The 24195-nt window shown below is 37.8% G+C and overlaps 1 protein-coding gene across 1 annotated transcript in view; it reads right to left on the bottom strand.

The window, feature by feature from the left end:
* THSD7B (thrombospondin type 1 domain containing 7B) overlaps positions 1 to 24195 on the bottom strand; it is a 927497-nt gene that overhangs the window by 14128 nt on the left and 889174 nt on the right. Inside the window, 5 exon segments of the mRNA XM_033231647.1 lie at positions 2441 to 2523; positions 5130 to 5225; positions 5321 to 5494; positions 6657 to 6816; positions 19690 to 19835. Coding sequence (XP_033087538.1) covers positions 2441 to 2523; positions 5130 to 5225; positions 5321 to 5494; positions 6657 to 6816; positions 19690 to 19835 — 659 coding nt within the window.

Genomic DNA, 24195 nt, shown 5'->3' on the forward strand with positions numbered 1-24195 from the left:
TCCTCCACCAGGAATATCAGGCAACCAGTAGGTGATGGTTAGGCAGCTGTTAAACTGTCTCACTAACATAATAATTGGTTGTAGCCAGCACTAGGGAAAGACAGTTTCCCAAAAGATAGAAAACACCTGAAGCTGGTGGTCAGCAGCTTCCTGATAAAATCTCAGGAGTTGAGCAAATGGGCTCAATCATGCTGAGAGGCAAAATGTTAGAGTTTAACTGGTATATGACCTTCCTCTAGGAACACACAACTTGTAAGGGAAAAATGCCTCAAGTGAGCATGCGTACAACTTCAGTAAACACACTGTGCATGCGGCCCCTCCCAAGTACTGGCAGGTCACTGTGCATGTGGATGGCGCACCCTAAGGGAAGAATTGGGGGAGAAGGGAAACAACCCCCACCCCTGAAGCATGCCAACACATAAAACCCAAGTCAAAGGTCAAATAGGGCACTTGGATCTCTTAAGTTGCCCACTTGGCCTTCTTCCAAGTATGCTTTACTTCCTTTCATTCCTGCTCTGAAACTTTTTAATAAACTTTCACTCTTGTTCAAATACTTGCCTCAGTCTCTCATTCTGCTTTACGCCCCTCAGATGAATTCTTTCCTCTGAGGAGGCAAGAGTCAAATTGCTGCAGACCTCTACGGATTCGCTGCTGTTGATGTAACCATATGAAACTACATCTCTGCTCGTAGGCTTACTTCTGCACTCAAGGAGGGCAGCCTTACATGGGAGATAAAAGACTTCGCCAAAGACACATGCTCAAGAGAAATATACCTATGGCTATCTGAGTTACTCCCTCCTTGTAATAACTCAGGTATCACCCCACATCACATCCCTAGTTGGCATTGTGACAATGGGTCTTTTATATTTGTCTGTAAGTTTCTGGTCATTTTCAAGTACAATGAATGTCACCAAGAAGCAGATTATTGTGAGACAAGATGGATGAAGATTCCTATCTGTCTCTGGAAGTGAACATGAAAATAACAGCTCTTCCTCCAGCAAGTATACAGACAATAGAGAAGAGTGGAAGAGAATAAGCATAAGATTATGAATCTCTATGACTTCGCTCTTATGGCTCCTTACCTAAAGCTATTTATCTAGCATTTTCTGAACAGATCTTAGCTTCACAAAGCTACTCATGCCAATCTTCAACAACCAGTTAACTTTATTTAGGTCACCAATTATTGACTGAACACATGATTTTGAGGATAAATAGATAGTAAAAGTAAACAAGGCACCTCAATCTTCTACAAAAGGAAAAAGGTAAGAAAAGCACATGTTAACTGCCCATAGTTTAGTTCAGGTTGTAGTCATATAATAATAATACATAAATATGATATTTTCAGTTGGTTTTAATTGAAAGTATCACAAAATAATATCTTCATATCATAGTAGAGAGATCTAAGAAAGTTTGTATATGCTCAGCTATTAAAGTCATATTCTCAAGATGCATCTCTATTTTTAGCATGAGAGAAAAGTTGTAACCAGTCAGTCATATGTTCAAGAGTTCAAGGAAAAAAAGTAATTTCTGTTTAATTAAAGAGGACATCTAGAGAGTTGGTGAAAAGCTACAATTTCTACTTTTCAAACATCATTAACCCAAATGGAGTTGTTTCTGAACTTCTCCTCTTTTCCTTCTATTCCCCTCTGCAAGCTTACCCACTGTCTTTTCTGTGGTAAAGAATTAACCCATCTTGAATTGCAAGGCCAATAATAGGACTGAGTACTTGAATTTTTAATCAAATCACTTTTAGAATAAGCATACTATAAGAAGAAACTTGTTTCTTTAAAATAATTAGTATAGTTTTTAAAAATTATAATGCACTGCACACTCTGAGTGCCATTGATTAGAATACATTACATGTTTTACATTAATTCCTGAGTTGTGGTAGATGGGAGTTATAGGAGAAAAAGCATAAATAAATTTCTGCTTTGAAAAAAAAAAATACACGCACATCCCCTACCCCACACACATATTTTTTTCAACCATAGTCACATATTCAGCTTATTTAAAATAGACTAAAAATGTACTCACTCGACAGTAATCACAGTGTAATACAATTTACATAATAACTTCAGCAAATATGAACATTTATAATATCTTTCAAAATAGGTGAGGCGTATAAAAGGTTAAGAAGAAAAGACGTAAGTCAACTGAGAATACTCATTGGTAAATAGAGCTATAATTTATAATAACATAAATTAGACATTTGAAAGATAGATTTGGCTACAGACAGATTTATAGAAAAAGACTGTTCTCCTTAGTACATGGTCCTGACAAGAAATTCTTCATAACTGGGATTACTCCTGCAAATGCCTCTAGATGGTATCATGGGCATGTGGAACTGCTGCTTGAGCTGCAGCAGACAGGAGAACATCTGATTGTATATATAAAACACAGCAACTAATGCACTTATAGAAGACTCCAGCATATGACTCACCTGTGTACAGTAGGAGAAAGGTTTTCTGCAGGCTGGAATGCACTGCCGAATGGCAGCGGGACGGGCCTGAGGGGAGCAGCCTCCTACAAAGGAAATTCCATCATCATTTGCAGATTTCTCTATGATACATATTTCTAATTTTTTGGTATTTTTTTAACCTGTGGCACTGGCCTCTTTGCAACAGTATTATTATTTTTGAAAAATCTATTTGCCAACATTGTGGTCCAAGCCTATTTTATTGATTACGTTAAAATGAATTGTTTGAGATGGGAGGCTCTTCTAACAGAGGCTATTTGCAGTAGAGTTTTTATACTTGTTTATTGGCGATGTGATTCTATCATATGGCTGTGCTTGAGCGCAAAGTCTATGAGAGCCAGAATCTGTAGAAGAATTGATAAAATCTAGATTTAAACTCAGGAGCAGAAAACATATCTGCTGGAATACTCCTTCTACATATATACTGCTCCAGCTCCTGAGCACCCAGCTAGGCACTAGGCTGATTTCAACAATCCAGTAAATGCTAAAAGAATGCCACGAATGAATTCATGGGACCATGGTATCAAACACATTGGTAGTATTTTTAAATGTAAATCAACTGCAATACATACACACAGAGTCACATACAAACACATTCTTAAGAGCAAGCACCGAAGCTCTAGGAGAGACAATCAAACATCTGACACAGTACTTGTTGCTGCTTCGTACATATTTTTGAGTAAATGGATGAGACAATGTATGTCTCTATAACCGGAAAATCATTTACATACTAGTCTTGCTTTGCTAAATTCAAGGTAGTAAAAGGGACATGAGACAAAGCCTAGAGACAATTTGACTAAGCACCATTTATATAGTACTGGTTGCATTGAAAGGTTCTAGCCTTTGGATAACTACAATTGCCAACCCATTATAGTTTATAGTTTTGTAGCTAGCAAAAAGCTCTGGGCCTAAGGCAGAGTAGGGAACAGTCAGACCTACATTGTCCCTGGGAATGAAGCAGCCAAATTCTCACTGTGACTTGAAAAATAACAGAAAGAATCCACACAGAAATTTTTAAAAAGCAAAATTCACAGTCCAGAATTAGCATCTAGGTGTGAAATCGATAATTTGGGTGTTAGTGGCAATAACCACACAGTCCTGTTTCTACCAACTGTGTTGGTGGTGGCGGGGGGAGAGTTTCCACTCTTTAAACCAGGGATCTCTACAGCAGGAGTACTCAGTGGGAGGAGGACTCTTGGGAATAGGAAAGAAAATCTTGGAATTTACATAGGTTATAAAACATATTTTTTAATTCTAAGAATTAAATTAAGCTTTAATAATATTTATCAGATGATACCGGTGACCTGAGCTTCTTTATCAGATGACTGCATGTTATACACTGTGCAAGAGGAATTCTGTGCAGAGAATCGATAGCAAAGCCCCTAGAAGTACGTTAACTCTCAGCATATTGCAGAGTATGATACCTTCTGTGTTCCTGACTAGGGAGACTTAGAGTATATTTAGTTTTAACAACTTACAAAAAGGGGAAGTAGCTTTAAGTAAATTATTTTGTGGATAAACTATGAATTAAAAAGAATACAATAGTGCAAGAGAAAGTAAACAAGAAAAAGGAGGAGTTGACAATACTTCTATTCCTACAGGCGTTTCAGCTCTTGCACAAGCTCTCTGTAAACCATAGTACTAAGTAAACATAATGACAATTTAATTTGCTTGGACAAGAAAGCATTTAAAAACCTCAAAAACTGGCTGGGCGCGGAGGCTCACGTCAGTAATCCCAGCACTTTGGGAGGCCGAGGTGGGCAGATCACGAGGTCAAGAGATCGAGACCCTCCTGGCCAACAAGGTGAAACTCTGTCTCTACTAAAAATACAAAAATTAGCTGGATGTGGTGGTGGGCGCCTGCAGTCCCAGCTACTCGGGAAGCTGAGACAGGAGAATCGCTTGAACCAGGGAGGCGGAGGTTGCAGTGAGCTAAGATTGTGCCACTGCACTGCAGCCTGGTGACAGAGTGAGACTCTGTCTCCAAAACAAAACAAAACAAACAAACAAAAAAAACCTCAAAAATTACTGAGAAGACCAATTGTACAATCAAATACTATCTGTCATCATGAATGAGGGACCTTATGCTCAGTCTATATTTAGATATTAAGTAATAATCATGACTCACAAAATATTCAAAAACTAAGCATCCAGTACATGAATACAAATACCTGTAATTTACATCCTAAAAGCTTTCTGCATCATTAACATACATAACATTTTAATTTTAAAATTTTATCTTTATTAACCTCTTTAATTTCAACTTCTGAGTATGTTTTATGTCAGTTGAGTACTGCACGCACACATGCTAAGATATGTCATTTGAAATGTTTTATTGAGAAGGGACATGATTTAAAATTTTACTAGCATCTGTCTTTTTCAGTCTTTATCTCAGATCATGATATTTAAGGACATTTTATTGTATTTCAGCTTATTTCTTTAAGTTGTTTGATATTTTTGATATTTCTATAGGTCTTAAAATTGAATTGCTTTCTTTCTAAGATGCAACATCTAATGAAAATCTGTAATAAAATTCATCTAAGCTACCTGCCCAAGTCACCCCTTGCTTATAATTTGTAAGCTAATTCTTCTCACAAAATGCAACACTCAGGGGTCTTTGTGAAGTGCCCACATGAGTCTTAGGCAGGAATACCTGTGACATTAACGCCATCTGAACGCTGGCACCACACAGTTTGTTTATTATTGTTCCAAAGACTTGCTTTCCATGTGTAGTGATAACATTTGCCTCCTGTAAGCAAATATGGTAACAGTAGTTCTATTACACCTCACTTAGAATAAGCATTTATCAATCAAGGCTAAAGAACTGAAAAGCGCTGTTCGTACCTGTACAAGGGCGTGTTTCTAGAACCTGTTGGAGGCAGCTGTCTTGGTTCTCAAAAGACTGAATTATAAATGTCCTTGATCTAGACTGGCGACCCACAGTCTCAAAGCTTCTTCCGTCAATGCAGGTTAATTCACATGTGCTCCACTCTGACCATTCCGTCAAATGGCAGTCTCCTGGACAGTCATGTAGTACAGGGTGGAGAAAACAGCATGAAAAGTGGCACTGGACAACATTTGCATGGGCAGGGCTCACACAGATTTGCAGTGATATGTGCAGTTCCAGATACTACATATTTTATATTGATCAATTTTCCAATCAGTATGTCCTAAGAATGACGAAGTAATTTATAGTTTAATCTTGTTTAACAAGAAAGTTGCCAAAAACTAGATTGTTATTACTTTGCTTCAAATTGTAATGGTCACATCTAGAAAATATTATGTATCTGCTAGTGTTAATAAAACTTTTAAAAGAGAGATATAAAAATTATGGTAACTCAGTGTTCAAAGATCAGAATAACATCATAAAATGGATGTTCATAGAAACCATATAAAAGAGAATAAGTAGGTCACTGAAATGAACTATCTTTTGGACCAAAGAATGTTTAATTTAAATACCTTAAACATCTTTCTCACTCAAAAAATATAATTTATAATTTATATAAATATATCTTTATGTAAATGATGTACACAAATATTTTTTGTTTGTAATACATATATGCATGTATTTTATACATGCATATATGTGTGTATACATACATACATTATATATGTTATACACTGTATTATAAAAATATATTGTCACCTTGAACTTATGCCATACAAACTACATTGTGCTACTAGGATTAAAATAAACATACATTTTATGTAACTAATAATGACCTTCCAATTTATAGAACTTCACATTTACAGTGCTTTCATGAACTCATAGCCTTACTGGTTCCCACCATGCCAACACCCAGAATTCAGTCAACATTTTTCTTATGCTGGCCAATGTGCTAGGTGCTGTTAGATACGGAATTAACATCACAGTTTCTAGACGAAGAAATCATTGCTCACAGGGGCTAGACTACATATCCCACGTAAAACAAAGAAGCGATAGAGATATGATTCTAACTTAGCTCTTAAGTTTCCAAATCCAGTGCCTTTTTTTTTTTCTTTTGCCTACTTTGGCTCCCTCAAAGCAGTAGGTATATACCAAAGTGATAATCACAATTAAAAATGAATTAAAGTTTTCTAAAAATTTAATTTTGATGAGTTAGAGCATCTCCAGGAAAAATGTAGTAAAATAAACAAAAAATCACCATGAGAGTCACTCCCAATCACTAGCATTGCATACCTGGGCAAGGCACAGAACACAGTTGCCTCAGGATGCTGTCCTTAAAGGGCATTTCTCCACACAGTGCATCCTCGACCCGTCCAGCTGCATGAGATACTGAACCACTGTGGACCATGCAGGAAAGGCTGCGGATCTGAACTCCTTCCCCACAGTCTCCACCCTATGAGAGGAAAGGATAACTTTTACAATTACCCAAATAATTTACATCTCAAAGTTTTGGCTCTTGCCACCTCTTGCCTAAGAAGACCATAGTTGCATATTTTGGTAGCTTCCTCCTCTTGTGAGCTATCTCTCAATTGTTGGCAATAAAGCACACCTGAGCAACACCGCCAGAGCTGATAGAGAAGCTGCAGTGGGAATGCAAATTTATGCCATGGAACCTATGCACTCAGAATATGACAATTCATTTTGGAACTCAGCCAAGATTGACTAAAAAAGAAAAACAATATATAATTTGTCCAGGTGTATGTGATAAAATGACCTAATCTGTAATCACCCCCAATGGGAACATGTAAAGTTACAGGGCATAAATTTCTTTTATTTTACTTGTTTTTCTTTTTTATAGAATTCCGTACTTTTTTTTTTTTTGAGACGGAGTCTCGCTCTGTCGCCCGGGCTGGAGTGCAGTGGCCAGATCACAGCTCACTGCAAGCTCCGCCTCCCGGGTTCACGCCATTCTCCTGCCTCAGCCTCCCGAGTAGCTGGGACTACAGATGCCCGCCACCTCGCCCGGCTAATTTTTTGTATTTTTAGTAGAGACGGGGGTTTCACCATGTTAGCCAGGATGGTCTCAATCTCCTGACCTCGTGATCCACCCGTCTCGGCCTCCCAAAGTGCTGTGATAACAGGCTTGAGCCACCGCACCCGGCCGAATTCCGTACTTTTTAATATGGATTAGGTTGAGGTTTCTAATAAAACACTGTTTTTCTCTATTGCCACAATAAGTTGTTTTCACAGCATGCCTTCTATGCTGAATAATGTTCCTTGAAGACATGTCATTCCCATCTCACTTAGGTATTCTAGGCAATTAGAAAAATTTTGTACAGTGTCTCACAGAAACAGAAGTTTAGAATTGAATGGCTCCTAGTGGTAAACTGGCCCAACTATCTGCTTGATAAAAGGCTTCCTACTATAATATTTTTGGCAGAGAAGACTTCAGTTCCAAAATGTCAGCATAGAAGCAAGCTGGCTTCACCCTTCCCCCAGCCCCCCACAGATATCCAAAAACAAATATTCATTTCTGAGACTATCATCAGCCATATCTCAGAGCTCAAATACGAGGATAAGACAGTTCCTGGTACCACAGAGAAGTGAAGAAACTCAGTAAGTGGTAAGAGAATCAGACTTTCATATCTGCAATAGCCCTCCCCCAAATCTTCCCAGAACCAAGTGCACAGAAATTTTCCCCTCTACTCATGGTTTCTGGGCTGCAAAATGTGAGATTGAGGTAGATAACCAGCTTCCCCACCATCTTCAGTATGCTGGCAGGAGGCCTGTCTCTGCCTCAACCCACCAGAAGCATGGGAAGTACCTGAAGAAAGAAACATCCCTAAGGACATCCAGAGACAAAGGGGAGGTATGACTACTATCCCAGCTCTGAACACTCTGTTCTGTAATTCATGCAAAGGAGATACCAAGTCAAAGTGGCTGCTCAGTAGCACCATGCTGTAGGAGGTTGGTTTCACAGGTCCCCTAGGCATGAACCCCTAGCCAGCCTTCTCACACTGTTGAAATTTCCCCTTGGGGACCTCCCCTATTCAGGATAGGCAGCACACTATTTACCGAAGCAAAGCAAACCTATGCTCAAGATGCTATCTAGTGCTTAAAAGAAGGCCAGAACTTAGCAGCAGAAAAAAAGAAAGAAAACCAACAGTTAAATTACAAGGAATTACTAAAAAATAATATCCAATAAAAACCAAAACAAGCCACACAGACAAGCCTGGAATTAATAGCTAGTCCTTCAACATAAAGACAGAGATGTCCATTAAAAAAAAAAAAAAGAAAGAAAGAAGAAAGAAAGAAAGAAAGAAAAAAAAACCATGGAAAATGGGGAACCAGGACCATCCCAGATGAATAAAGAAAGGAATCACTGCGTGATCCTAACAACATGGATATGTGAGCTCTCTGAGCAAGAATTCAAAATAACAATTTCTAGAATACTCTATGATCTCCAAGATAACATAGAAAATCTATTCAGAAATTTATCAGAGAAATTAAAGAGTTTGAAATAATAATTTTAAAAAACAGAAATATTGAAACGACTACATTAGCTGAACTGAAAAATGCATTAGAGGCTCTCAAAAGTGAAATGGATCAAGCAGAGAAACGAATTAGGGAGCTCAAAGACAGATTACTTGAAAATACACAGTCAGAGGAGAAAAAGAATGAAAAGGAATGAAGACTGTCTCCAAGATATAGAAAATTACCCTAAAAGACCAAATATAGGATTTATTGGTGCTCAAAAGGGAGTTGAGCAAGAGCAAAGTATAGAAAACATATTCAAATAAAAAAATCAGACAACTCTTCAAAACTTGAGAATGATATAAATATCCAGGTACTGCAAGGTCAGAGAACACCAAACAGATACGACATAAATAAGGCTATCTTAAGGCACATAATAATCAAACTCTCAAAGGCAAAGGAGAAAAAGAGGATCTTAAAAACATTAAGAGAAAATAAGCAAACAATACATAAAGGAGCTCCCATTTATCTGGTAACATATCTTTCAATGGAAATCATACAGGGTCGGAGGGAGTGGGACATTTTCAAGGTTCAGAAGGTAAAAAATCCGCTGCCCAAGCATACTGTATCCAGCAAAGTTATCCTTCAGATATAAAGGTATGATAAAGTCCTTTACAGACAAACTGAACTGAGAGAATTCGCCACCACCAGACTTCTCTTATGAGAAATGCTAAAGGGGGTTCTTCAGCTTGAAAGAACAAAACACAAATGTGCAAAAAGAAAGCATTTGAAGGTATAAAACCCCACAGGAAAAATTAAGCACATGGACAAACATGGAATATCCTAATACTGTAATTGTGGTGTGCAATTCACTCATAACTGAATTTGAAGCCCCAAATAAACATCTATCAAAAGTAATAACAGCTACAGCAACCTGCTAAGAGATATATAATATAAAAATATGTCAGTTGAGAAAAATGAAAGTCAAAAGGGCAAAGTCCTTTGCTACTAGAAATAAATAACAAAGTCAGAGGGGCAAAGTTAAAGTGTAAATTTTTTTGTTTGTTTCTATTATTTTCTTTGCGATCTAAGCTAACTTGTCATCTCTTCAGAATAACTTGTTATACAGGATAGTTTTGTAAGCTTCATGGTAACCATAATGCAAAAACTTACAATAAGTTTACTAAAAGTAAAACACAACAAATTAAAACTTACTACCAGAGAAAATAACTTCACCACAAAGGAAAAGGGGAGAAAATGAAAAGAGGAGTTATAAAGCAATTAGAAAACAAGCAACAAAATGGCAGTAGTAACTTCCTATCAATAACACTGAGTGTAAATAGACTAAATTTTCCACTTAAAAGACATAGAGCGTCTGAATGGATAAAAGAACAAGTCCCAAGTATATACTGTCTACAAGAAACTCACCTTACCTATAAAGGCACATATAGTGAAAGATATTGAAAGTGAAGGAATAAAAAAAGATATTCTATGCAACTGGAAACCAAAAAGAGGAGCAGCTATATTTATATCAGCTAAAATAGTCTACAAATCAGAAACTGTAAAAATAGACAAAGAAGGTCACTATATAATGATAAAGGTGTCAATTCAGCAAGAGGGTATAGCAATTATAATTGTTGATATACCCAACACTGGACTTCCCAAGTATATAAAGAAAACATTAATAGATTTAAAGAGAGAGAGAGAGAGGGAGGGAGAGAGAGAACCGCCGCACAGTAATAGCAGAACATTTCAACACTCCACCGTCAGTAATTGACAGGACAGACCATAATCAACAAAGAAACACTAGAGTTAAACTACATTAGACCAAATAGGTCTAACAGATATTTATAGAATATTTCACCCATTTGTTGCAGAATATACATTCTTTTCATCAGCACACAAGATATTCTTCAGAATAAACCATATCTTGGGCCACAAAGCAAGTTTCAACAAATCCAAGAAAGTAGAAATCATATCAAATATGTTTTCTGAACACAATGGAATACTACTAGAAATAAATAACAAGAGGAACCTTAAAAACTACACAAATACACGGAAATTAAACAACATGCTCCTGAATAACCAATGAATAAATTAAAAAATTAAGAAATGTAAAATTTCTTAAAACAATGAAAATGGAGATAAAACAAACCCAAATCTATGAGATACAGCAAAAGCAGTATTAAGAGGGAAGTTTACAGCAATAAATGTCTACATTGAAAAAGTAGAAAGAATTCAAATAAACAATTTAATGATGTACTTCAAGGAACTAGAAATGCAAGAACAAACCAAACCTCAAATTAGTAGAAAGATAAAATTATATACATCAGAGTAGCCATAAGTGAAAGTGGTCTCACCATACAGAAGATCAAATGATCAAATCTTTGTTTTTCTAAAAAATAAACAAAACTGACAAATCTTTAGCTAGACTAAGAAAAAAGAAGACCCAAATAAACAATATTAGAACCCCAAAAAGGGACATAAAAACTGAGTCGACAGAAATGCAAATAATCATTACAGTATATTATGAGCAACTACATGCCAACAATTTGAAAAACTTAGACTAAATTGATAATTCCTGGACATATACAACCTATCAAGATTGAACCATGAAGAAATAGAAAATGTCAACAAACAAATAACAAGAAAGAATGATACACTGTATGCAGAAATGATACTGTATGCAAGAACGATACACTGTATGCAGGAATAACATGTAACTTTAACAGAAGCAAGAACAAAAACCATATGATCATTTCAATAGATGCTGAAAAGCATTTGATAAAATTCAATATCCCTTTATGATAGAAACTCTTGATAAATTGGATATAGAAGGAAAAAGAACTCAAAATAGTAAAGATTTCATATGACAAACCCACAGATAACATTGTATTGAATGGAGAAAACTGGAAAGCCTTTGCTCTAAGTTTTGGAACAAGACAAGGATGCCTACTGTTACCACATAACACTGGAAGTCTTAGCCATAACAATTAGTCAAGAGAAGGAAATAAAGACATCTAAGTTGGAAAGGAAGAAGTCAAATTAGCCTTGTTTGCAGATGATATGATCTTATACTTACAAAAACCTAAAGGCTCTACCAGAAAACTCTTGTAACTGATAAAAGAATTAAGTAAAGTTGCAGGATACAAAATCAACATACAAAAATCAGTAGAATTATATACACCAACAGTGAACAACCTGAAAAATAAATCAAGAATGCAATCTCATTTGCAATAGCTATGAAGGATATGAAATAACTGCAAATCAATTTAACCAAAAAAAGTGAAAGATCTATACAAGGAAAAGCATAAAACGCTAATGAAAGTAATTGAAGATGATATATGAAAATGGAAAGATATTCTATGCACATGAATTGGAAGAACTAGTACTACTAAAATGATGATACTTCCCAAAGCAATTTACAGATTTAGTGCAACCCGCATCAAAATACCAAAGATATTCATCACATACGTAGAAAAAAATCATAAAATGTATATGGAACTCAAAATATCAAAGTAGTGGCACAATCAGGGCTCACTAGGACCTCGACCTCTCAGACTCAAGCCATCTTCCCACCTCAGTTCCCCGAGTATCTGGGACGAGAGGAATCCACCACAACACCTGGTTAACTTTTTTTTAAAAAAAATTTTAGTAGAGATGAGGTCTCACTATGTTACCCAAATTGGTCTCAAACTCCTGAGCTTAAGGGATTCTCCCACCTCAGCCTGCCCAAGTGCTGGAATTACAGGCATTAGCCACTGTGCCCAGCTGGAACTCAAAATATCTTGAATAGCCAAAGAAATCCTGAGCAAAAAGAACAATGCTGAAAGCATCACACTACCTGACTGCAAAACATACTACAAACCTGTAATAGGCAAATCAGCATGGCACTGGCAAAAATCAGACACTCAGACAAATGAAACAAAATAAAAAACTCAGACTTATATGCATGATAAACCCCAGATTTATATTCATGCATTTATAGCCAACTCATTTTTGACAAAAGTGCCAAGAACATGCAGTGGGGAAAGCATAGTCTCTTCAATAAATATTACTGGGAAAACTGGATAAGCATATGCAGCAGAATAAAACTGGTCCTCTCTCAATATACATGAAAATCAAATCAAAATGTATTAAAGTCGTAAACCTAAGAACTGAAACTTTGAAACTACTAGAAGAAAACAACTTTGGGAAAATGCTCCAGAATATTGGTCTGGGAAAAGATTTTTTTTTATTGCGTGTAAGGTATCAAAGCATTGGCAATCAAAGCAAAAATAGACAAATGCCATTACAACAAGCTAAAAAGCTTCTGCATAGCAAACAATCAAAAAGTGAAGGGACAACCAACAGAATGGGAGAAAATGTTTGCAAACTACCCATGTGACAAGGAATAAATAACCAGAATAAATAAATAGTTCAAAGAATTCAATAGCAAAAAAACCCAAATAATCTAATTTTAAAATGGGCAAAAGACCTGAGTAGACATTTCTCAAAAGAAGACATGCAAATAGCCAACTGCCATATGAAAAAAAAAGTTCAACATTAGTAATTATCAGAAAAATGCAAATCAAAAGCATAATGAGATATAATAATACTCCAGCTAAAATGGCTATTATAAAAAAGGTAATAATAGATGCTGGTGAGGATGTAGACAAAGGGGAACCCTTGAATACTGTTGGTGGGAATTTAAATTAGTACAGCCATTATGGAAAACTGTATGGAGTTTCCTCAAAAAACTAAAAATAGAAGTACTACAGAAATTCTACTACTGAATACATACACACAGAAATATATATATATATACACACACACACATACATACTCAAGGGAGAGAGGTCAGTAAATTGAAGAGACAACTGTACTGCCATGTTTATTGCAGCACAATTCACAACAGTCAAACTATGGAATCAACCTAAGTGCACATCAATGGATGAATGGATAAAGAACACGTGGCATAATGTATACAAATGGACTATTACTCAACCATAAGAAACAATAAAATCCTGTCATTTGCAGAAACATAAATGGAACTGGAGTTTATTACGTGAAATAAGCCAAACACAGAAAGACAAATATCATATGTTCTCACTCATATGTGGAAGCTAAAAACGTGGATCTCATAAAGAGAGAGTTAAGATTGATAGTTGCCAGAGGCAAGGAACGCTAGGGGTGAGGGGGGATGAAGAGAGGTTGATTAATGGGTACAAATATATAGTTTGATAAAAGAAATAAAACCCAGTATTTGATAGATCAGTAGGGTGACTATAGCTTACAATAATCTACTGTATATTTCAAAATGACTGGAAGAGAATAATTTGAGTTGTTCTAGCATATAGGAAAATATATAAGGTAATGGATATCCCAATTACACTGACTTGATATTTACAAATTATATGAATATACTAAGTTATTACATATACCTGAAAAATATATACATCTATTATGTATAAAAAATATAGTTCTAAAATAAACAAATAAATAAAATTCTGTCAGGCACTCATGAGATGAGTATCTTTGATTTTAGTCAGGTGTTCATACTTCAAAGAAGTCTATTAGATATTTGGATAACTTCAGTTGATAGCTCTGTTTTCACATAGATATTCCAGAAAACAGAGTCCAAGGCAAACCTTTTACACTAAGAAGCAATCCCAGTATGACTAGAGTAGTAATAAAAGATAACTGAAGCAGGAAAGGAGGGGAAGCTAACATGAGGTAGTGTGTTACCAAGCTGACCTTGGCTTCACAAACAAGCACAGCTGGTTTCTTGGCTACCCACATGATCTTCCAAACAGGTCATGGGGTATCACCATGTCTCAGTACCATTCATGAAGAGCAGAGAGGAGAGGAAAGAAAGGAGAGACATTTAAATGTCAACAACTCCTAGGATCCAGTTCTTATTGATCAATGGTCATTTTAGGAAGTCTTAACCCTCTGTACTTCCAAGTCGTGTTACTCAGCTTCCACTAAGTCCAGAAGTTGGTGGAAGAGCTAGAGGCTTTGTGATTATTGCTGCTGCTGTGGATGCTAAGACAAAGAAGAAAAGTGAAAGTGGGAGCAAGAGACAAAACAAGAGGGGGAATAGGAGAAGTGAGTGAGTGAGACAGAGAGAGACAGAGAGATCAGAGTAGGGACTCAGGCCTTAAAACTTCCCAGCCTTTTTGCACCTCTATTGCTGCAGTCAGGTATGCTACATGCTACAATCCATTATTAGATGACAGTCTGACAACTATGCACTTGAAAACTGAGTGTCCTCTCCTTGTGCCTCTTCCCCTGCAGGACTCCCAAACTGCATTGTCTAGATTTTAGAGCTGCTATGGCTCTTGCAGAGGCAGGAGTAAAGAAGGACAAGGTGGCCCGGTAAAGCAGTCATGACAGTGTTTCAGGCCATGGAGCAAGTGATCCATGGGCTGACGGGTCAGTTGGGCATCAGCCATGCCAAGGTACCATGACAGCAGCTGCTGGGCATCAAGGGAAGGTCACGGATAAGCTGCTGGAGGGTGCAGGGTGGTATAGAATGGCTGCTCATAAAGCTTCTTAACATAGGGAAGTTGTGATTTAAAGACATACTGGCACAAAAGAAAAAGTGCAACTTGGAGGAGATGAAGTAGCAACTTTAAAGAATCTGAGTAGTCACATAAATTAGGGACACTGTACCTTCTTTTAAAGATGTGTTAAAAGGATTATGATTTATTTATCTAAGATAGTCTCTTAGCCTGTTCACGTTGCAATAATAAAATACCTTAGATTGGGTAATTTATAAACAATGGAAATTTATTGCCCATGGTTCTGGAAGCTGGAAAATCCTAGATCAAGGTACCATTGAAGTGTTTCTTCTTCTTCTTCTTCTTTTTATTGAGATGGAGTGTCACTTTGTTACCTAAGCTGGAGTGCAGTGGGGCAATCTCAGCTCATTGCAACTTCTGCCTCCCAGGTTCAGGTGGTTCTCCTGCCTCAGCCTCCTGAGTAGCTGAGATTACAGGCACATGCCACCACACTCAGCTATTTTTTTTTAAATTTGTGGTAGAGACAGGGTTTCATCATGTTGGTCAGGCTGGTCTCGAACTTCTGATCTCAAGTGATTCACCCTCCTCAGCCTTCCAAAGTTCTGGGATAACAGGTGTGAGCCACCACGCCCCACCTGAAGAGTTTAAATGAGAGCCAGGTCCTCATAGATGGTGACTTCTGGGTGTTCTCAAATGGTGCAAAGGAAGAAGAAGCTCCTTCAGGCCTCTTTTATAAGGACAATAATACCATTCATGAGGGTGGAGCCCTTGTGCCCTTATCACCTTCCAAGAACTCCACCTTTGAATTCCATCACATTGGGGGTTGTTTCAACATGTGAGTTTGGAGGAGGCACAAACATTCAGACCACAGCACACAGTCATTCCCACATTTGTTTTATCAGTATTTCATAATTGCTCTAATAATTTCTATGCCTGTTATGAAACTGTCCCAAAAAAGCACCATAATTTTACATCTAAATGCATTTTTTGGAGATAAGTGGAAGTTCAAAATCAATTCATAGATTTATTCAAAGCAAATATTCTAGTAAATGTTTATTCCCTAGAGTGAAAAACAGTAGGTATAAATTATTCCGGGGAAGTGCAGGCTCACTTATAACTTATTATTCCAGATGATAGATTCATGGTAGAATTGTCTAGGTGTATGTTTTACTGTGGAGTATCAGACTTTGTGTACTTGGAAAGAAGAGTTTAAAGATACTGCAACATGCATGAAACTTGAAAGTTTTGAAAGTACTGATATATGGACACCTAGGTAAAATATGCAGTTTATTAAAGTGTTTTTTTTTAACACACCATGAGACAGAATGTGAGGAAATAGCTGGAAACAAACTTATGCTACGGATCACTTTAAAATCCAAGACAAATAACACTGTGCTCCTAGTGCGTATCTGGGGATCAGTCCATCTTCAACCTTAATCGCTTATACTTTTGACAACAACAGTCACATGTGAAGAGAAATCAGCATCAGAATTAATAATTTCAGTCATAAAGCAAACATTCGCTCACCACAGTCAAGAGATTTTACACACAAGGGCCTGAAAATAGACCCAGGTTTTGAAGAGAAAGACTGTAAATGGCACAGGTTCTCTCACTAACTCCCCATTGCCTAGAGTATTAATAGAGGTTTTGTATATAATGAATTGGCATTACTGCCTGATGTGAATAGGTAGATGGTGCCTATAATCATAATCATAGTTTTAATAAAAATTATAATACTAACTATAACTATGGAGCTCTTATGTCTATTACTCTGCAAAGTACTTTGTATAACTTACCTACTTCCTGCTCACATAACCAGTAAAATAGGTACTACTGCTACCCCCATTATATAACAAAGAAAACAGATGTTTGGAGAGTTTATAGACTTGGCCAGAAATGCAGAAAAATGGGCAGAACCATGACCAAAATTAGGGCTGCTAGACTCCAGAATCTGAGCTGCTCAAGCAGATTTATGAGCATATGGTGCATATGTGTTAGCAGCTGAGAAACTTGGGAAGAGTTAGAAAATGCTAAAAAAGAAAGTGATGCCTGAGGATAAATACTTCCTTTTTCACAGAAGATACTGGCAGAATTGGCACATACACTGTGCCTCACGCAAGTTTCTTTTATTATGGGTTGATACTTGTGAAGGCAAGCAGCCACCTAAATATCATCATCACCCTCATTGAATGAGCTCCCAACTTGTGTTTGGCAGGCAAGGACATGCTAGGACAAGAGGAAGTACACATGCAGCTGTAGAAAGATGTTTCTCCTTTGTGTAAAAAGGCCCACATGCATTTTGATCAGTAATGTTAAAAATCCAGTTTATATATACATTTAGGTATAGTAAATTTTAAAAAAATACATGGTGTTACCTATCTCACAAAGAGTTAACAATTAGGCTGCAGGAAAAGTAGGAATGTAGCTGGAAGTCAGGAAAAACTCAACTTAGATAGTGTCATGATTCCCTTTCTCTTGCACCTCTGCTTTACTTTGTATCATTTTCGGTGTGCTTTTTGCTTCTGAGTCACTGACTTCATCTATAAGGTAGAACGACATGGCCACTAAGAGCTTTTGATTACAGTATCTTGGTATCTGATTACAGTATCTTTAAATTATTGGGGAAGAATGCTGATTGGCACTGTTTGGGCAAGTGCCCACCCTAGAATAATTAACTATAGACTTGTTTATTGAAGGTTTTGCATAGATTAAATCTAGCTCCAGAGTTCCTTCCCAAGTGGAAGTGTCAGTGAACGGGACTCACTCTATCTAGAAATCTGAGGCAATTCTGAAGTTTCTGGAAACACAAACCAATCCCCTGCTCTGGTGGGTCTCCAGAAGTCTTGTCAGGGCTTTCAAGACTAGGTATTTCCAATAGATGCCATAACCCTCTACCCATCACCAGCACCACTACAGAGAATGACCACCAGCCACCACTCTCGTCCTTATTGCTTTTGCAAAAGCTCGACATTTGGCAGTAAAACACTGCATTTGGCATTTTCCTATAATATTCCTATGGAACAAGTTGGTAGACTTGCCTATCAAAGATATAGATTCCTGACACCTGAGAAGATAAAAGAGAAAGTGCCCAAAACAGGTAAGGTACAGTAGTAGTTGTATTTCTGGTAAGATTTGGAGTGTGGACGTTGTCTGTTCTCTGTCTCTCTGTCTCTCCCTCCCTCCCATCCTTTGTCCTCTCTCTTCTTCCTAACGTTCAACTTTCCTCTCCCTTTCCCTGAAATGGCTTCCTAAATTCCTTGAGCTTATTTTCTCTATTCTGTCAAAGCAGTCCCAATGATAAGGAGCAATATTCCTTTAATTTTTGTAAGTGAGTCCAAACAACATTTAAATATTGCTGAATATTTAGGAAAGAATTTAGACTAGTAGACAAAGTATTAATATTTAAAGCTATTAAGTTACTTCTGAATTGGTTAATTAGCACAGTTACCTTATTTTCTGTAAAAATGAGACTGAACAAATGTACCACGCATTTTTGTTCCTCTGGGACCTATTAAAATACATAGGCATTTAACTTCTGCAAGATAATAATGTTGCCTGACAATGTCATCCTGACAGGAACACTAAACATCTCTACGAGAATACTCTGCAGATTTCTTAATGCATAATCAAAATTATTGTTACCTAATTAAAGTATGCTTTGCAACATGAACTGAAGGATAAACTACTAGGATAAGAAAGCAGGAAAAAGCAATGTGCTATTTCTTAAGCAAGAAGCCAGAGAGAAAATGCAGTAGAGGATCTTTGCTGATCTAGCAAAAACTCTTGGTACGTGATATATTATGATGTTGTTAGGCTTTTATCTGTCAGGCCAATAAAAAAGTAATCACTGAGGAAAATGTAGTAACCATGGTTCACGTAATAATGTTAAAATATAACTTCTGTACACTTTTGGTTTTCTGCTCATATGCAAGATTTTGTCTAATCCTAAAAGTGCTTCTTTAAGAAATCTAAATTTCTTCAACAATCTAAAGCAAGCTATAGATTTTCACAGCATCAGGATTTTTGCCTAATTAAATAATACTTTGATATTCCCAACAAGCCAATAAAATAACAGAATTTTAAAGGATGCCAAGGAGATTGAAGGATCTGCAACCTGTCCTATTATAATCAGTGCTTAATGAATGGCTATTTATTATCCTATCGATATCACTCTGCATGAGGTTAAGCCATTTGATTGTATTTTTCCATGTTCTACATTGCATTAAAAATACATTGTGCCAGATCCCTGGTGCTGTGAAATTTATTCCATCAGTGCATAGGTTTGACCAGACAAGTGCTTTGAATATACTGATGAATATTTCTCTAACTGTCATTACATGACCTACCTCCAATTTACATGCAGACCAGTTGCCAAGGACCCAGCTGTAGCAGGGGGTCACTGGGCAGGTTTTCTGCTGGATAAGCTCTGTGGGGCATGGCCGTCCTTCTCCTTGGGTTTCCATAATGATAAATCGAGTCCGGCTCATTCGACCTAAAATGATAAGGGAGGTGTCAGCTTTTCAGTTAGTTTGGCTTGGAAAGGGACCTGAAGAACAGAATGTTGCCTTATACATGTAAGTCTTCATTTTAATAGACTGAACTCTGTCCTATCCCACTTTTAGTTTTTCTGTCATTTTCATTTAGAGTTCTACAGTGACGCAGGCTATCTAGGTTTTCACAATGCTTGAAGGATCTGAAATTCTGTCTTCTACTTCTTTTAGTCTTCAAAGTACAAACTTTCTATTGTTGCCAAGTAGACTGATCTTGTAAACATTGGTAGACTGTTAATTCATTTAATAAATATTTATTTATTAAGCTCTAGCATGATCAAGGCATCCTGTAGTGTGCTAGGGTAAAGTAAAATTGCCAGATGTATCTTCTACCATCAAAGACCTCATATTTTAAGACAGGATTACAAATATTAAACCCAAATAGTGATCATTGCCTCTTCTGTGAGGCAATGAGCATAAGCATGAACATAAGCAAGTAAGGCAAAAATCACACATAGTCCAAATTATCCTGAAAAATTCCCTAGGAAGGTGCCACCCCAAGGTCCCAATAGTGTCTTTCAATTAATTCAAAACAGATAATTTTTTCAGAGGTTTAGAACAAATTTCTTTCTTCATTGAGCACAAGATAAAGTTGTTGGCTTGGATGAAGGAACCAAGATGTTTAAAAAACATATGTGCAGATACCAGCCTCCTGTTCTGCAATGAAAGACAATTGATTAGTAAAACTGGCTCAGGAAACAGCGGTGCTCCCATATCATCTTCTGCCCCCTCCTAAGCATTAGGTCATCGGCTCATCAAGTGGAATAGTGATGGACTAACCTATATTATTGGTTTGTGCTTCTCTCTGTCTCTCTCTTGCACTCGTTCACTCTCACTCTCTCATTCCTACTCACTCTGGTTCTTTCTGATGAAGTACTCAGCACATATAATTTAATTACTACTAGTTATTTATGAATATGATGGACTCCCAATGTTGTTATAAAGTTAATTATGTAATTGCATTTGTGATAAATGTTAAAAGAAAAACAGCATTCTGTGGAAGCATGAATTAGAATGGCAGCCCACTTTGAGAAGGAACCAGAGGTCACTGCCATGAGCAGTGGAACTTTAAGTAGAAATCTGAAAAGACGCAAGTCAGACATGATGTGCAGACAGAATGGGCCACACAGAGTGAAGAGTTGGTGAGGCACAAAGGATCACATGTCTGAGGACCTGACAGAAGCCAGTGCAGCTGGAGCAGAGAGTGACAGTGCAAAGGGCTTGAGAAAATGTTGTTAAAGTTATTACAAGCAGAGTCTTTTAGTTGATGTCAAAGATTCTACATTTATATCCTAAGAGAAATGGAAAGCTAGTGAGGACTTCAATTCTAGATAGAAGTCACTTGAAAGCCTTGGATAGAAACAGTTACAGATACCTTCAAGTTTAGTGATAAGTAAGGGTGACTCACACTTTCAAAGAACTAGACCTCTTACCATCCACCAGAAAATTATCATAGATTTGGTGGTAAACGAACTCTCTGAGAATATCCTTGAAGAAAACCAGGGGGTTCTAATCACTGGCTTCTAAATTCCTTAAGGTTTATACTTCCATGCCTAACATGGTACTTCACAGACATTAAGTAAAGTGGACTATATGTTTAATTTATATTTTCATACATTATTGATGTGATATTATGTTATATGCAAATATGTGATGATATAATAATATCAATACATTGATTGAGCTGGTACCATATGTTAGGCAATATTTTCAACACTTCATATGCATGGACTCACTTAATAGTGATAACAACCCAAGAGGAAAATTCTACTGTTCTCCCATATTATAGATGACAAAACTGGAGCTCAGAGAATTTAAGTCACTTGCTTGGGTTTAAAAAAACAAACAAACAAAGTAGGCTGCAGAACAAGATTCAAAGCAGTTTTACTCTAGTAGTTACTTCATTAATCATGCTACTGGGTAGACATGAGCAAGACAGTAAAGACAGCTACCCAGTTAAGTCTTTTCACAGGAGACACACAAGGAAGTTTAGATGGTAGTTGTATTAATTCATTTTCATGCTGCTGATAAGACATACCCAAGACTGAGAAGAAATAGAGGTTCAATTAGACTTATGGTTCCACATGGCTGGGGAGGCCTCAGAATCATGGTGGGAGGTGAAAGGCACTTCTTACATGGCAGCGGCAAGAAAAAAATGAGGAAGAAGCAAAAGCAGAAACCCCTGATAAATCCATCAGAACTCATGAGACTTATTCACAATTACAAGAATAGCATGGGAAAGACCGGCCCCCATGATTCAGTTACCTCCCCCTGGGTGCCTCCTACAACACATGGGAATTCTGGAGATAAAATTTAAGTTGAGATTTGGGTGGGGACACAACCAAACCATATCATTCTGCCCCCAGCCCCTCCAAATCTCATGTCTTCCATTTCAAAACCAATCATGGCTCCCCAACAGTTCCCCCAAGTCTTAACTCATTTCAGCATTATCCCAAAAGTCCACAGTCCAAAGTCTCATCTGAGACAAGGCAAGGCCCTTCTGCTTATGAGCCTGTAAAATCAAAAGCAAGCTAGTTGCTTCCTAGACACAATAAAGGTATGGGTATTGGATAAATAGAGCCAATCCAAATGGAGAACTTGGCAAAAATAAAGGGGTTACGTGGCCCATGCAAGTCCAAAATTCAGTGAGGCAGTCAAATTTTAAAGCTCCAAAACGATCTCCTGTGACTCCAGGTCTCAATTTCACTTATTCACTAATGCAAAAGGTGGATTCCCATGGTCTTGGGCAGTTCCATCCCTGTGGCTTTGCAGGGTACAGCCTCCCTCTTGCTTGCTTTCACGGGCTGGCGTTGAGTGTCTGCAGCTTTTCCAGGCACATGGTGCAAGCTGTCAGTGGATCCACCATTCATGGGGATGGAGAACGATGGCCCTCTTCTCACAGCTCCACTAGGCAGCATCCCACTAGGGACTGTATGTGGGGGCTCCAACCCATGTTTCCCTTCCGCACTGCCCTAGCAGAGGTTCTCCATGAGGGCCCTGCCCCTGCAGCAAACCTTTGCCTGGGCATCCAGGCGTTTCCATATATCTTCTGAAATCTAGGCAGAGGTTCACAAACCTCAATTCTTGACTTATTTGCACCCGCAAGCTCAACGCCACATAGAAGCTGCCAAGGCTTGGGGCTTCCACCCTCTGAAGCCACAGCCTGAGCTTTATGTCCCGCCCTTTCAGCCATAGCTGGAGCAGCTGGGACACAGGGTGCCAAGTCCCTAGGCTACACACATCATGGGGACCCTGGGCCTGGCCAACGAAACCACTTTTCCTGCTGGGCCTCCGGGCTGTGATGGGAGGGCCTGCCGTGAAGTTCTCTGACATGCCGTGAAGACATTTTCCCCTTGGTCTTGGAAATTAACATTAGAGTCCTTGCTACTTATGCAAATTTCTGCAGCTGGCTTGAATTTCTCCTCAAAAAAATAGGGCTTTTTCTTTTCTACTGCATCATCAGGCTGCGAATTTTTCTAAACTTTTATGCTCTGTTTCTGTTTTAAAATGGAATGCTTTTAACAGCACCCAAGTCACATCTTGAATGCTTTGCTGCTTAGAAATTTCTTCTGCCAGGTACCCTAAATCTTCTCTCTGAAGTTCGAAGTTTCACAAATCTCTAGAGCAGGGGCAAAATGCCACCAGTCTCTTTGCTAAAACATAGCAAGAGTCACCTTTGCTCTAGTTCCCAACAAGCTCCTCATCTCCATCTGAGATCACCTCAGCCTGAACTTTATTGTTGTTATCACTATCAGCATTTTTGTCAAAGCCATTCTACACACCTCTAGGAGGTTCAGAACTTTCCCACATTTTCCTGTCTTCTTCTGAGCCCTCCAAACTGTTCCAGCCTCTGCCTGTTACCTACTTCCAAAGTCGCTTCCACATTTTTGGGTATCTTTCTAGCAGCGCCCCAGTGTACTGGTATCAATTTACTGTATTAATCTGTTTTCACACTGCTGATAAAGACATAACCAAGACTGGGAAGAAAAAGATGTTTAATTGGACTTACAGTTCCATGTGGCTGGGGAGGCCTCAGAATCATGGTGGGAAGTGAAAGTCACTTCTTACATGGCAGTAACAAGAGAAAAATGAGGAAGAAGCAAAAGCAGAAACCCCTGATAAACCCATCAGATCTTGTGAGACTTATTCACTATCATGAGAATAGCACAGGAAAGACTGGCCCCCATGATTCAATTACCTCCCCCTGGGTCCCTCCTACAACACATGGGAATTCTGGGAGATATAATTCAAGTTGAGATTTGGTTGGGGACACAGCCAAACCATATCAGTGGTAAAATTTCT

The sequence above is a fragment of the Trachypithecus francoisi genome, unplaced genomic scaffold (assembly GCF_009764315.1).
Source record: "Trachypithecus francoisi isolate TF-2019V2 unplaced genomic scaffold, Tfra_2.0 Lachesis_group13, whole genome shotgun sequence".
Classification (NCBI taxonomy): domain Eukaryota; kingdom Metazoa; phylum Chordata; class Mammalia; order Primates; family Cercopithecidae; genus Trachypithecus; species Trachypithecus francoisi.